The sequence below is a fragment of the Phascolarctos cinereus genome, unplaced genomic scaffold, assembly GCF_003287225.1.
Source record: "Phascolarctos cinereus isolate Bilbo 61053 unplaced genomic scaffold, phaCin_HiC Scaffold_1;HRSCAF=81, whole genome shotgun sequence".
NCBI lineage: Eukaryota > Metazoa > Chordata > Mammalia > Diprotodontia > Phascolarctidae > Phascolarctos > Phascolarctos cinereus.
Window position 1 is genome coordinate 162,279,971 of NW_027555514.1, and position 15,174 is coordinate 162,295,144.

General features: G+C 35.2%; 1 protein-coding gene across 1 annotated transcript in view; it reads left to right on the forward strand.

Annotated features, from left to right (window-relative positions):
* UPF2 (UPF2 regulator of nonsense mediated mRNA decay) overlaps positions 1–15,174 on the forward strand; it is a 113,898-nt gene that overhangs the window by 75,726 nt on the left and 22,998 nt on the right. The window contains exons 13-16 of the mRNA XM_078150030.1: positions 1,400–1,585; positions 4,416–4,619; positions 5,550–5,825; positions 7,657–7,840. Of these exons, the coding sequence (XP_078006156.1) occupies positions 1,400–1,585; positions 4,416–4,619; positions 5,550–5,825; positions 7,657–7,840 (850 nt within the window). The remainder of the gene's footprint in view (positions 1–1,399; positions 1,586–4,415; positions 4,620–5,549; positions 5,826–7,656; positions 7,841–15,174) is intronic.

Sequence of the window (15,174 nt, forward strand, 5' to 3'; positions counted from 1 at the left end):
TAGAAGTGCTAACTGTATTTCACTGTGTAATCATTGCACCCAAAAATTGGTTTGTTACCTTTCATCGTGTATTCGTCACATGGTATAATTCTGTTCCTCACATTGCTTAAAAGGTAAACAGAGCAGCATGTGGATACCATTCATCTCTGGTGCGTTGTGGGCCTAGAATTCCCAGCACATGCACATTGTCAGTATATTTCCAAAAGCCAACGTGCTGGTTTGTGTAGAGTGCTGCAGTTCTAATGGTATTGTCATTCACCCTAATGAAGAGCCATAGGCATAAGGGGAGCGGGTAGGCAGGCGAAGCTGCCCTGAGTAAATCATGTGATGTGGTGATGTCATGTTCACCTTCGCTGTGCATCTTCCCATACTTGCTAAACTGTACAGTTCATCTGCCAGTGATACATTGACATTAGAAGCATTTCTTTCTGATAGTGGGTAAATATAAAAACTGTTCTGTGGGCTTCAAGGTGAAAGTGATTGTGTTCACTTAATAGCATGGGAACTGCTGTGGAAAGACAGTTTTCAGTGAGTGAAAAAAGTTGATGAGAGACTGATGGAAACTAAAAGACAAGTAATACTGGCACGATTTTTTAAAAACTTCACATAATGGTCACAGCCCACTTTTTTGCAAAAAATTTTGGCCTAAAATCTGCTACAATTATGTGGTGAAATATAGTTATTTTGGGAATGCTGCCCTATTGAGGCTACATTTTTTTCTGGGTCCTATATTTTAGAATGACAAAGAGATGCAGGACCCACAGATATCCAAGTGTCCTTATCTAAGATAAGGATAAAAGGAATAAGCATTATGCCATATGAAGGTCTGTGGAAGAAATTGGGATTGTTTGGCCTGAAGAAGAGACTATTGGGAATGGGTAGAAGATGATAGCTGACTTCAGGTATTTGAAGAACTGTCATTTGAAAGGATACAGTTATTTTTCTTGACACTAGAGGGCAGAATAGATGCTTTCAGCTCTCTATAAGAATCAGATTCTTAATACTCAAAGGTATGTGGAAAATTAGAATAGGCTCCTAAACAGAAGGTATTGAATTCTTCATCACCTGAAGTCTTTAAGCAGAGTCTAGATGACTACTTTTTTTTTATTTTTTGTGAGGCAATTGGGGTTAAGTAACTTGCCCAGAGTCACACAGCTAGTGAGTGTTCTGTGTCTGAGGCTAGAGTTGAACTGAGGTCCCACTGACTCCAGGGCTGGTGCTCTATCCACTGCGCCACCTAGCTGCCCCTAGACTACTTGAAGATGTTGTAGAGGAGATTCTTGTTCAATATAGGTTTAATTATGAATTGGACGACTTCTGGTTCTGAGATTATATGATCTGTTTCTATAAAATGTTAAGAGTGAAAGATTTGGAGATTAAGTTATCTTTTTTTTTAAAGGAACAAATGATGAGAAAGAAACAAGCAATGCATCTTGATGCGAGATATGTCACAATGGTTGAGAATGCATATTATTATTGCAATCCCCCTCCAGCAGAAAAAACTGTGAAGAAGAAGCGCCCTCCTCTCCAGGAATACATCCGTAAGCTCCTTTACAAGGACCTCTCCAAGGTTACTACTGAGAAGGTAAATCTTAGAGAAATCATTCATTACTAGAAGTCCTGCTTCCTTCTGTGTGACAATATAATGTTTGTTGTGGGCTCAATTTGATGTTGTTTCTTTTTTTTTTTTTAAATTGACACAATGAGCAGAGTAGCATATGATTTCACAGTGCATTTGGGATTGTTGTATTCGTAGCCCATGCAGCAGAGATGTAAATTCTTTGCAGTTGATATTGTATCCATTATTTAAATTGAGAGGCTGAAATAAAAGGTGTAGTTTGAAGTCTATTTGAAGTAAGATTGGTGAGATCTAGGACTAAACGCTTTTGTTTCTTTTCTGATTTGTTCTATGTATTAAGGATCCATAGAAGTTCAAATTTGAAAGGGCATTTAAAGACTATCTGATCCAACTCCTTTAGCTATAACAATAAGGACGTTGGTCTGCTAAGTTTAAGTTGACTGACCAGTCACATTTCTAAGTAGTGGTAAAGCTGGTAGAGTTAGAACTAAAATCCTTTAGTTGGTTTCTTAACTCCTAATCCATCCATTCATTGCTTTTTCTGTTGTGCCGTATGTCTTTTAGTGTTGTGAAGAACTTTATACAATAGTACTAAAAACTGAGGATATAGATTTATACTTTAGGGTGTTATTTTGTTTCTAGGATAATAGCTTCTTGTCCTAATAGAGAAATTAACTTTTTAAAATTTAACTTCTACTTTGCCAGTATTTTAAGATATTTTCCAGTGATTCTTTTTGTCTTGATGCTGTAATTGTTACTGATATGCAGGCATCTATAAAAACCTTGTCTCAGTAATATTTAAAAATTAAAACTTTACTAGAAGAGTTATTTTGGGAAAATACTTGCCAATACTTTAAAAAGGTTTTTTGAAAACTTGTGAGAAGTTTTGGAATATTTAGGGGAAAGAAAGAAAATTAACTTTGGGGAATAAAAGGTAACTAAGATAATAAATGATAACTAAGAAAAATCAATCACCATTTATTAAATTCCCAATGGCTAGTCACTGTGCTGGCCAGACAAAGACAGAAATAATCCCTACTCTCAAGGAGCTTATGTTCTAATGGGAGAAGTAATTAGATCTATAAATATATACAATAAATATGAAAGAATAAATATAAATGGATACCAAGTAGTTAAGTACAAGATAGTTTGGGAGGGGGTGGGCACTTAAGGATAAGCAAAGGCTTCATGTAGAACGTGACACTTGAGCTACACTTTAGGAAGATACAGTCTTTCCAAGACAGATGTCAGTCAGTAGGGAGTGCATGCCAGGTACAGAGACAGGAGATGGAGCTGATATTTGTGGGGAACAGAGAGAAGGCCAGGTTAACTGGATTGCAGAGTATAGGAGGTTGGTAATGTCCATTGAGGCTGGAAAGATAGGCTAGAGTCAAGTTATGAACCTGAAACACCTGAGGAATGGTGTAGCCTTTGACAGGAATAGGGCAGTGTTTATCTAGCTTTTATTTTCACATCATTCATTTCTCACTATAACCTTCCTCACATCACTTCTCAGCAATCCATGCCTTGTACCAGATTTTTTTTAAAAAATTTAAAAAAAAAGCAGTTTAACAAAACTAATACATCAAGTGTATCCAATTACGTATAGGTATGGTTTATTATCCATAATTGTAGTTCCTCAGACATCTTATGAAGGGAAAGGTGGTAAAGTAGTAGTATTTAAACTGGGAAAATAATGAAGTGGGAATGTTGCAAAGCTTTTTGAAAGCTAGTATTTTTAATATTCAAAGTGAAAAAGAAAGAGAATATGAATGATTGGAGCAGTGGTAGTACTTAACCTCTAGGATATCGCGAGCTGTTTTAGAATTCATATTGTTAAGATATAGTTCATATTGTTGAGACATTAAAGGTTAAAGGAAATTGCAAATAAATAAATGTTCTTGTTGAAAGAAGACCGTTGAATCAGTAAATATTGTGATTGAAGAGATGAACTTAACAGTTTAGATGCAGTTTAGGGCAGCTAGGTGGCAGGCACATTGGATAGAGAGCTTGCCCAGAGTCTGGAAGCCCTAAGTTCAAATATGACCTCAGACATTTACCAGCTTTGTGACCCTGGGCAAGTCACTTAACCTTTGCCTCAGTTTCCTCATCTGCAGTGGGGATGCTAATAGTACCTACCTTGCACAATTGTTGGATCCTATGAGATAATATTTGCAAAGCACTTAGCACATTGCCTGAAACATACTAAGCACTATATAAATGATAACTATTAACATTATTATTATTATTTTTATAAATATAAGAATATATTGGTGGAGGTGAGTATTGAGGGTAAGAGAGTATCCTTGACTGTTGTTGGGACTAATAGTACTTATATCTTATTTGCATGGAAAGTTGTTAGGAGTGCAGTTTTAGCTAACTGTGTTAATTAGTGTTAATCTGTTGCCTGTGGAGTATTTTATGGTAGAATTATTTTTAAAAGGTGCTATGTAATTGTAGTCTGGAAGTAGTCATTACGTTGTTGTAAGTCTTCTCTTAAACAGATAATCTTGGAGATGTTAAAGAAACTCATTCCTCTTACTACACAGTCTCTTTCGCATTTCCCCATCCTCCCTCCCCTCTTTGTTCTCCCCCCTCATCCCTCCACTTTTTAAGCTGATATCTGTGTGGTTGCCAGGAAGAAGAATGATTGAGTAGAAGAAGCAATGCTTTTAAGAGTATAGTAATTCTTTAGGATGATATTGATATGTAATGCAAAATTAAAATTATTTTCCAATAATCAAAATGAGATAATTATCCTACTTGATTTCCTAATAAGTGGCACTGCCTATTTTTAAATTTTGCAATTAACTTGAAACAAATATTTCTTATTTAGGTACTAAGACAGATGCGAAAGCTGCCCTGGCAGGATCCAGAAGTGAAAGACTATGTTATTTGTTGTATGATAAACATCTGGAATGTGAAATATAATAGTATTCATTGCGTAGCCAACCTCTTAGCAGGATTAGTGCTTTACCAGGAAGATGTTGGAATTCATGTTGTGGATGGAGTATTAGAAGATATTCGACTAGGAATGGAGGTAAAAGCATTTTTTGAAAGCCTCCAAAATTTGTTTAAATGGAAAAATTAAAATAAAAATCCGTTAATTACACAATTAAAAAATACAATTTTGACATTTTTAAAGTTTTTAAGTAACAGGTAAACTTTTGTATCAACTACTTTCTCTTTGTAATTGCTATTTTGGTTAGCATATTTCTGCTGTATGGATTTCCCGGTCTGTTCTCTGATTTGGAATTGCTCTTTTTTCCATGTCCAGTGTTAATTTATGTCTTTTATCAATTTAAGCATACCAGTACCATTGTGAGGCAGTACAATGCAGTAGACTTGAAATGAGGAAGACTTGAGGTCATATCCAGGCTTTGACACAATAGCTTTGTGTTCATAAAGTCACTCACCTGCTCTGAGTCTCAGGTCATTCTTTTAAGATAATTATATTTTATAAAGAGGTTGGGAACTGCATTAGTGGAAGAAGAAAAATTAAAGGTTCATAGTGTAAAAATCATTGTAATAACTTCTAGGTTTTCCATTTAAAGGTTTATAATATTGGTAAATGTTTTCAGGAACTTTGTTTAACATTTTCCTTAAAATTTAAGTTCCTTTGGATTACAGAGAAAGTATATAGAGTGATTAGGAGAAAGGATGCATTTTAAAATTTCTAGAAATTATAAATAAATTTAATGGTGCCTGGGTGCTGAAGCCTATTTTGTATTCTTATACTTGTACTAATTTAAGCAGTGCCAGATCATAGTAATTGCAGTTTTCTTAGGAAACAATAATTTATGCCCCAAAGTGAACAAATTTGGGGGTGGGTGGAATAAGAAAATCTTTTCCTCTTTTTGGTTCTCTGCCAATAACTCAGCTTCTTGAATGGATATGTGAAATTCTACCTATTTACGAACACATACTATGTATCCTAGATATTAAAAGTTTTCTGCTTTTGTTTTTTAAGGTTAACCAGCCTAAGTTTAACCAGAGACGGATCAGCAGTGCCAAGTTCTTGGGGGAACTTTATAATTACCGAATGGTGGAATCAGCCGTTATTTTTAGAACTCTTTATTCTTTTACATCATTTGGTGTTAATCCTGATGGTACTCCAAGTCCACTGGACCCTCCTGAACATCTCTTCAGAATTAGGCTAGTATGCACTATTCTGGATACCTGTGGTCAGTACTTTGACAGAGGCTCCAGCAAACGAAAGCTTGATTGTTTCCTCGTTTATTTTCAGGTAGGCATCAGATAAAATACTGATTTTATATATCACTGAATATATTGAACATACATATCATTGAATATATTACTAGTCTTCAATAATTGACTTTTTAATACTCACAATAAATTATGTTATTTTAAACTCAGTTACATTGTCCAATGAAGAAAAGCATCTTGATTTTTCCTTAATTTTTGCTGTTATCTTTACACATCTCTATGGGTATTCAGGAATATGTGAATACTTTATTTGTAGCTTTATCTATAATTTATTAGAATTTCCATTATAGCATCAACCTACTCTTCCATTCATTCATTTGGTGAGTACATTCCAGTTGAGGATGGCAGGAAGATATATATCTGCAGCCACAAAGCAAGAACATAAATATATTTTTAGCACTGGTAATTAATTGCATGAAAAGAAGGTACTTCTAGGTCATTCACTACCTAGGTTTTGTGAAGTGGACAACAAAGCACAGTTCCTTTTTTACTTATATATTTATTTTCAGGATTCATTTTTTAAAATTCTCTCCATCCCTCCTCTCCCTCCCCCATCCATAGAGAAGGCAAGTAATATGATATCAGTTATACATGTAAAGTCATGCAAAACTTATTTCTATGTTAGCCATGTTGCAAAAAAAAAAAAGAGGAAAAAAGTCAAGAAAAATTTTTAAAAAGTGAAAAAAGTATGCTTCGTTTCGCACTTAGAGTTCATCATTTCTCTCTCTGGGGTAGATGGTATTTTATTTTTTCCATGGGTCCTTTGGAATTGTCATGAATCATTATCTTGATCAAAGTAGCTAAGTCTTTCATAGTTGATCGTTGTTACAGTATTGCTGTTACTGTATACAGGAATCTTTTGGTTCTGCTCGGTTCAAATGTCTCCCCTGGTCTTTCTAAAATCATCCTGCTTGTCATTTCTTATAGCACAGTAGTTTTCTGTCACAGTCATATAACACAACCTGGTTAGCCATTCTACAATTGATGGGCATCCAGTGGGGACTTTTTCAATACTGTGTTTGTATGTCAGGACCAATTATATCATTAGAAAGTGAAAATACTTCTGTGTCACAATTTAGATTTTAGTTCTGTTATAAGATGTCAGGAATAATAAACTACTTCAACTGGTAGTATAATGGAGAAAAAAAATCTTTTAGCAGTGTAATTCCCATTTGTACTCAGAAATTGATACCGCAGGTCCAGGAAAGTGAAGAGACAAAAAAAAAATCTGTCCCTGAGCAAGAAGATAGATACATCTTTAAAAGTTGATGAAATTAAAGACAAAAACAGTAGCAGAGAGAAGTATCTGGGAGAAATGAAATAAATGAATGAATCTGAGAAGCTAGGCTAGAGATGATAGCTCTTTATGCATTCCCTGAAAAGGAGGCTGTAGGATTATGATCTGGTTGGTGAAAGGGAGTGGACATCTCAGAGAAATTTGAGCTTTTGAACGCTTATTATATTACTGTGTTCACAGTAGACTTTGCTTTTTTTTGAATGTTTGAATATTTTAAAATTTTGATTCTTCACTTGCATTTCAAATGTTGTATCTTTTAATATTTTAATTGACTTTTTAAAAAGCAAAACATCATAGGCAAAATAAAAGGCTTTTATCAAATAGGCTGTAATACTTAATCTGATCACTATACTAAAAATTTAAAAATACTTTAAACTAGAATTTAAAAAATACTTTAAACTCAAATATTTTTTTGATTCATGGTAATGAAGAACAGACTAGAGACTTATGGTATACAGTTTGTTTTTTTACTTGTAGTTGTTATCATATATTGTATTTATAATTAAATTCTGTTACCAATTTCTCATAGTCAAATATTCTTTCTTATTACCAGCGATATGTTTGGTGGAAGAAAAATTTGGAGGTTTGGACAAAGGACCATCCTTTTCCTATTGACATAGATTATATGATCAGTGATACATTAGAACTGTTAAGACCAAAGATCAAACTTTGTAATTCTCTGGAAGAGTCCATCAGGCAAGTACAAGACTTGGAACGAGAATTCTTAATAAAACTAGGTAAGCAAATCAGGGGGGAAATAAAAGTGATTCGTGGCAGTTGCCTATTTTATTTAATAGTATCGTCAATTATAGTTTTATATTCGTTGTGATTTATATACCTGGTTCTGAATTATGTAATAGTATTAGGTATACCTTCTTGGCATACCACTCATTTCAGTTAATACCAATTTAGAAGAATGTAGCCCTGAGGGATTCATAGAAAATGTTAGTAAAGGAAAAATATGCATTTAAAAATTTTAAGCATTGCATATTTTTGGTTGCTAATTTCAGATTTAAGACTTTTCTTTGTATTTCAGATATATATGTGTGTGTGTGTGTGTGTGTGTGTGTGTATGTTCTTTAATTTATTTGCAGTCATCTTAAATTTTAGTAGTAGTTTGTCTTTCGTTTTTGAAACTCTTAAAATTTTGTTTATTTGAGACACTGTAGCATATTGGATAGAGAGGTGGCCTTGAAATCAGAATGACCTGGGTTCATATCCCACCTTTGAGACCTACTGGCTATTACCCTGGGCAAATAACTTAACTTGTCAGTGCCCCAGGCAACCTTTTAAGAATGCACGTTGAAAAGTATCTACCAGTCAACATTGGTAGAGAGAATTTGTTCTTCATCTCCTCAATAAAAGCATAGCTTCTATATTGTTTACCCCTTCCCCCCATGTCCCCCAATACTACAAATACTATTAGTATCATTTCCAGGAAAGCTAAGTACTCTTTTGAACAGTTCACATACTTATTTTGACAGAATGCTCCTTGCTATCCATTTATTGTGGAATTTTTGCATTACCAATAGGGATGTAGGAGAAATGGAACTGTTCTTGTTTTGTGATGCATTTATTAGATAGGTCTCTTTTCTAGTATTATAGTTGTACAACTCGTTTGTGAACTCTACATGAATGGTTCATCCAGAACTTGTAAAATTATTTATATATGCAGTTTAGTTGTTTGGATAAAAAGATAAATATAGGCCGTGGCATGTTAAAATTCTCAGAGAGAATGAAACCTATTCTGTTTCTGTCATTTAACAGTACTTAAAACTGCATTGTTGTATTTCTTGTTATCATTCCACATAGAAAAAGACCTAGGTCGTAGTATGGTAGACGCTTAAACCTGCTGGATTAGATCGAGTATCAGAATATAGGTTTATATTTCTCAAATTCTGTCACAGGCCTACTGAGTTTCAGTCCCTGCCCAGTGTCAGAACCTTTTTGTTCTTGTAGTGGAGAGGACAGCTTGCTAAGAGATTCATCCTCTAAGTCATTTGGTATTTTTTATTGCTTGGGGAGAAGTTCCTTAAAAATTACTTTTCGTGGTGAAGAAGATACTAATTTTTATTTATTTAAGCTGCTCTTGTATGTCTTTATTAGAGTAAGCCCTGTTTCCTTATAGAGTTGATTCCATTGTGTCTGGTATTGAGTAAAACTATTTGTTCCTACTGACTGAGCAACTATTAAATTGCTTTCTGTTGTTTACAAGTTCACAAAGACTTCTGTATGATCATCCTGTTCTTTTTAAACTCACATTTCAAGTTATCTACTTCCTTTTCTTTGATAAATCATCAAATGCTTATTTTTATAAGTTCTGAAAAGAATTCTTACACCAAACAATTGTAGTAATAATACCATTCTTAAAATTCATGCTTATATGATTTACAGTAGATAAATGTTTATGCGTAATTGTTTATACAGATAGAAAAGTTAATTCTTTTTTCACTCAGCTTGTTTAGTGTGAAAAAATTTGTCTTTGTTTCTCTTAATGACAACTATTTATTGTGTACCACATTCTTTACCGTTCATATCTGTACATTTGCAATGAGTGTTAAGCAGTTACTGTCCACCAGCCACTGCTGTAGGTTCTAGAACTACAAAAATGAAGATTCGCTGAATTCAAGGTTTATAGTTAACTGGGGTGGAGTGACAAGGAGTATATGTACAAGTATTACTACAAAAAAGAAATATGATAAAGGCACTCTTTTTTTTTTTACTTTTTTAAAATTCTTTTTTTACAGGGATGGTCCACAAAGATTTTAAGAGGTAGAGCTGTGGAATTTCAGGTATAGTGGACTGCATATATACATATATATGTATATATGCAGAGGCCAAAGACTGTAGCATTAGGTTGAGAACCAGCATTTGCCTGGAATGTCTGACGTGATAAAGGGTTGTACAGTAAAATGAGGATGAAAAGGTAGGTTGGCACCTGATTGCAAAGGGCCTAAAATTTCAGACTAAGGAGTTTGTATTTTATTCTATGGGCAGTGGGAAGAGACTGAAGATTTTTGATCTGGGGAGTTATATGTTCAGACCCTGTGCATCAGGAAGATTATTGTGGCATCTGTGTGAAGAATGGATTGGAGAAAGGAGAGACTGGTGGCAGGAAGACCAGTTAGGAAGATGTTGCAGTAGTTCAAATAAGGACCCAAACTAGGATGGTGGCAGTATGAGGCGAGAGTAGTATATTAAATAAAAGAGGGTAGCATTAAGCCTACATTGTTTGTGTATCCCCTATTATAGTTCCTTCTACCCTCTTGTTTGTGTTTTAAAAATATTTCATTGACTTTTTTTTTAACATTATTATCGCTGTCTACCAAGACCTCCCCTTAGCTTTCCACCATGATCCCCCTTAAAAAACCCTCCCTTGTAGCAAATAAATATAGTCAAGCAAAACAAATTCATGCACTTTGTCAGGAAAGTATGTGTATTATTTTGCACCTCTACATCCACACCACCTGCACATGCCCAATCTCATATGATCTCAGAAATAAACAGGGTCAGACCCGGTTAGTACTTGGTTAGGAGACCTAGGAATACCAGGCGCTGTAGGCTTGAGGCAGTTAGATGGCTTAGTAGACGGAGCCCTGGTCCTGAAGTCAGGAAGACCCTGAGTTCATGTCTGGCCTCAGACACTTAACTAGCTGTGTGTTCCTAGGTAAGTCACTTAACCTCTGTTTGCCTTAATCCACTGGAGAAGCAACTGGTAAACCACTCCAATATCTTTGCCAAGAAAACCCTATGTTCCATGGAGTCATGAAGAGTTGAATGATTGAACAAAAAGTCTATCATTTTTGTTCCATGTGGCAGGAAGCATGATTTGCATTGATCAGCATTATTAGGTCTTTCATAGTTGTTTCCCTTTATGTTATTGTAGTGTCTCAAAAATTACAGTTCAGTTTTAAATTTTAACAGGTTAAAACTACATTAACAGTTTTGGGACATCATATAAAAATTCTTTTCCTGTTTTTGTCTTCCCATGTTTTTCTGAATCCTCTTTTTTTGGTGAGGCATTTGGGGTTAAGTGACTTGCCCAGGATCACACAGCTAGTAAGTGTCAAGTGTCTGGTCTGAAACCAGATTTGAACTCAGGTCCTCCTGACTGCAGGGCTGGTGCTCTATCTACTATGCCACTTAGCTACCCCCTCTCTGAATCCTTCTACTTCATTTTCTTATGGTATAGTAATATTTTGTCACAGCCACATCCACCTACCCCTTTCAGCTTTTCCCCAGTTGATGGGTACTCATTTTGTTTCCAGTTTCTTTGCTACAACAAAAAGTGCTTCTGTAAATGCGATTGTATATACAGATCATTTTCCCTCTCTGACCTTTTTGAGAATGTATGGCTTATAGTGTATCACTAGCTCAAAGGATATGCACAGGATAGCACCACTGTTGTTTAGTATTGTACTGGAAACGTTAGCTATAGCAATAAGAGAAGAAAAAGACATTGAAGACATTAGAATAGGCAAAGAAGAAACAAAGCTATCACTCTTTGCAGATTAAGTGATGATATACTTAGAGAATCCTAGAGAATCAAATAAAAAACTACTTGAGATAATAAACAACTTTAGCAGAGTTGCAGGTTATAAAATAAACCCGCATAAATCATTGACATTTCTATATATTACCAACAAAACCCAAGAACCAGAGATAGAAAGAGAAATTCCATTTAAAGTTACTGTAGACATTCCAAAATATTTAGGAGTTTACCTACTGAAACAAGCCCAGGAACTCTATGAATACAATTACAAAACACTCTCCACACAAATAAAGTCAGATCTAAATAATTGGAAAAACATCAGTTGCTCATGGGTAGGCTGAGGTAGTATAATAAAAATGACAATTCTACCTAAACTAATTTATTTATTCAGTACCATACCAATCAAACTACCAAAAAATTATTTCATAGGGCTAGAAAAAATAATAACAAGATTCATTTGGAATAACAAAAGGTCCAGAATGTCAAGGGAACTAATGAAAAGAAATGCAGGGGAAGGTAGCCTAGCCATAACAGATCTTAAATTGTATTATAAAGCGCAATCATCAGAACTACTTGGTACTGACTAAGAAATAGAGTGGTGGGTCAGTGGAATAGATTAGGTGTGCAAGACACAGTAGTCAATGACTGGTAATCTACTGTTTGATAAACCCAAAAACCTCAACTTATGGGATAAGAACTCACTATTTGACAAAAACTGCTGGGAAAACTGGAAAAGAGTATGGCAGAAACTAGGCATAGACCACAATCTCACATCATATACCAAAATAAAGTCAAAATGGGTTCATGATTTAGATATAAAGGCTGATATTATAAGCAAACTGGGAGAGCAAGGAATAGTTTGTCTACCAGCTTTATGGAGAACAGAAGAATTCATAACCAAACAGGAGATAGAGAACATTACAAAATGCAGAATGGATAATTTTGATTACATTAAGTTGAAAAGTTTTTGCACAAAGCCAAGGCAGCCAAGATTAGAAGGAAAGTAGAAAATTGGGAAAGAATTTTTACAACCGGTGTCTCTGATAATGGCCTAATTTCTAAAATATATAGAGAACTAAGTCAAATTTATAAGAATACAAGTCATTCCCCAATTGATAAATGGTCAAAGGATATGAACAGGCAGTTTTCAGTGGAAGAAATTAAAGCTATAGTCATGTGAAAAAAAGCTCTAAATCACTATTGATGAGAGAAATGCAAATCAAAACAACTCTGAGGTACCACCACATCACACCTATCAGATTGGCTAACCTGACAAAACAGGAAAATCATAAATGTTGGAGATGATGTGGGAAAATTGGAACACTTATGCATTGTTGGTGGGGTTGTGAACTGACCCAACCATTTTGGAGAGCAATTTGGAACTATGCCCAAAGAGTTATAAAAATGTGTATACCCTTTGACACAGCAATAGCATTTGTAGGGCTGTATCCCAAAGAGATCATAAAAGTGGGAAAAGGACCCACATGTATAAAAATTTATGGCAGCTCTTTTTGTAGTGACCAGGAATTGGAAATTGATGGAATGCCCATCAATTGGAGAATGACTGAACAAGTTGTAATATATGAATGTAATGGAATATTATTGTGCTATAAGAAATGATGAACAGGCAGACCTCAGAAAAACCTGGAAAGACTTGAATGAACTGATGCTCAGTGAAATGAGCAGAACCAGGAGAACGTTGTACACTGTAACAGCCGCGTTGTGCAATGACCAACATTGATAGACTTGGCTCTTCTCAGCAATGCAAGGATCTAAGACATCTCCAAAGGTCTCATGATAGATAATGCTATCCATATCCAGAAAGAACTTTGGAGTTTGAATGCAGATCAAAGCACATTTTTGCTATTTTTTCCTTCTGTTTTGTTTCTTCTTTCTTGTGGTTTCTCCTATTGGTTCTAATTCTTACTTACAACATCACCAATGTGAAAATGTTTAATAGGAATGTATATGTATAGCCTGTGTCAGATTGCACGCCATCTTGGGGAGGGAGGGGGGAGAGAGAGGGAGTAAAATTTAAAACTCAAAAGCTTGTGGAAGTGTTTATTGATAAATCAAAATAAATTAATTTTAAAAAGCAAAGTAGAAGTTGGACTAACAAATAGGATATGTACAGTTTGTCAACTTTTGGGGGGTATAGTTCTAAATAACTTTTTACAGTGGTTAGGCCACTTCACATTTCCACCAAGAGTGAATTAATTTTCCTGTCCTCCTGTTGCCCCTCCACTAATTGTCATTTTCCTTTTTCATCTTTACCGATTTGATGAATGTGAAATGGAACCTTAGAATTGTTTTAATTTGTGCTTTTCTTACTTGTGATTTGTGTGATTTTTTTTGGTGGTTTTTAGTTTGCATTCTTTTAAAAACTGCCTGCTGGGGGCAGCTAGGTGGCGCAGTGGACAGAAGTCCTGTCCTGCCTTGGAGTCAGGAGGACCTGAGGTCAAGAATCTGGCCTCAGACACTTGACCCTTACTAGCTGTGTGACCCTGGGCAAGTCACCTAACCCCCTGATTGTCTCCCCAAAAAGCAAAAAACAAAATGAGACAAAAAAAAGACTACCTCCTTATGTCTTTTTTTTTTTTGCATTTGTCTGTTGGTAAATTCTCTATAAATTTTAAGCATTGTACCTTCATCAGAGAAATTCCTTGCAATTTTTTCTCCCAGTTACCTGTTTTCCTTCGAACTCTTGCCTTATTTGTGCTTTTTTATTTTATCTGATTAAAATTTTCTTATACTTTTTATGATTATCTCTATCTCTTGTTTGGTCAGGAATTCTTCCCTGTCTCCATAGTTGTGAAAAGATACCCTTTTCTCTTCTATTACCTATTTCTGTTACCTATTTATGAGAATGGGAACTTTATAAAGAAAGGCCCCCTGCACATGACAGATCTTAGTAAATACATAGATATCTGTTTCACAGAGGCCTATGGAGGACTAGATTTTGTTTTCTGCAAGTCAGGTAAACGATTAACTTAAAGGCCAACAGGTAGCATCTCTGCTTGCCATCGCCTAGGATTTGGGAAGGGCAAAACAGTTTTATGAAATGGAACCGTTTATTGGTACTGAATGCAAACCAAAACCTAATGGAATATATTTCTTCCCTATATACCTTATGTTTTAATAATATATCAATTTTTGTGAGTAAAGATATCTTAACAGTTTTTTTCCCAGTGGAAAGTAGACTTAGGATAAGCCTTTTGCCTGCATTTCTTTCCTTCCTTTACTTTAAAAGCAACTTTTAAAAGTTTTGTTACCTAAAATGACCATAGCTATTTCCCCCTAAATACCTGCCCTTCTTCCTTTTATTTAAAAAAAAACCCAAAATAACAGGGACAGCTAGGTGGCGCAGTGGATAGAACACCGGCCCTGAAGTCAGGAGGACCTGAGTTCAAATATGGCCTCAGGCCAAACGCTTGACACTTACTAGCTGTGTGACCCTGGGCAAGTCACTTAACCCCAATTGCCTTAAAAAAAAGAAAAAACCAAAACAACAATATGCAGAATCGGGCAATGCAACATTCTACACTCTTACTGGAAGGAAAAAGGTGTATCATCAGAGTT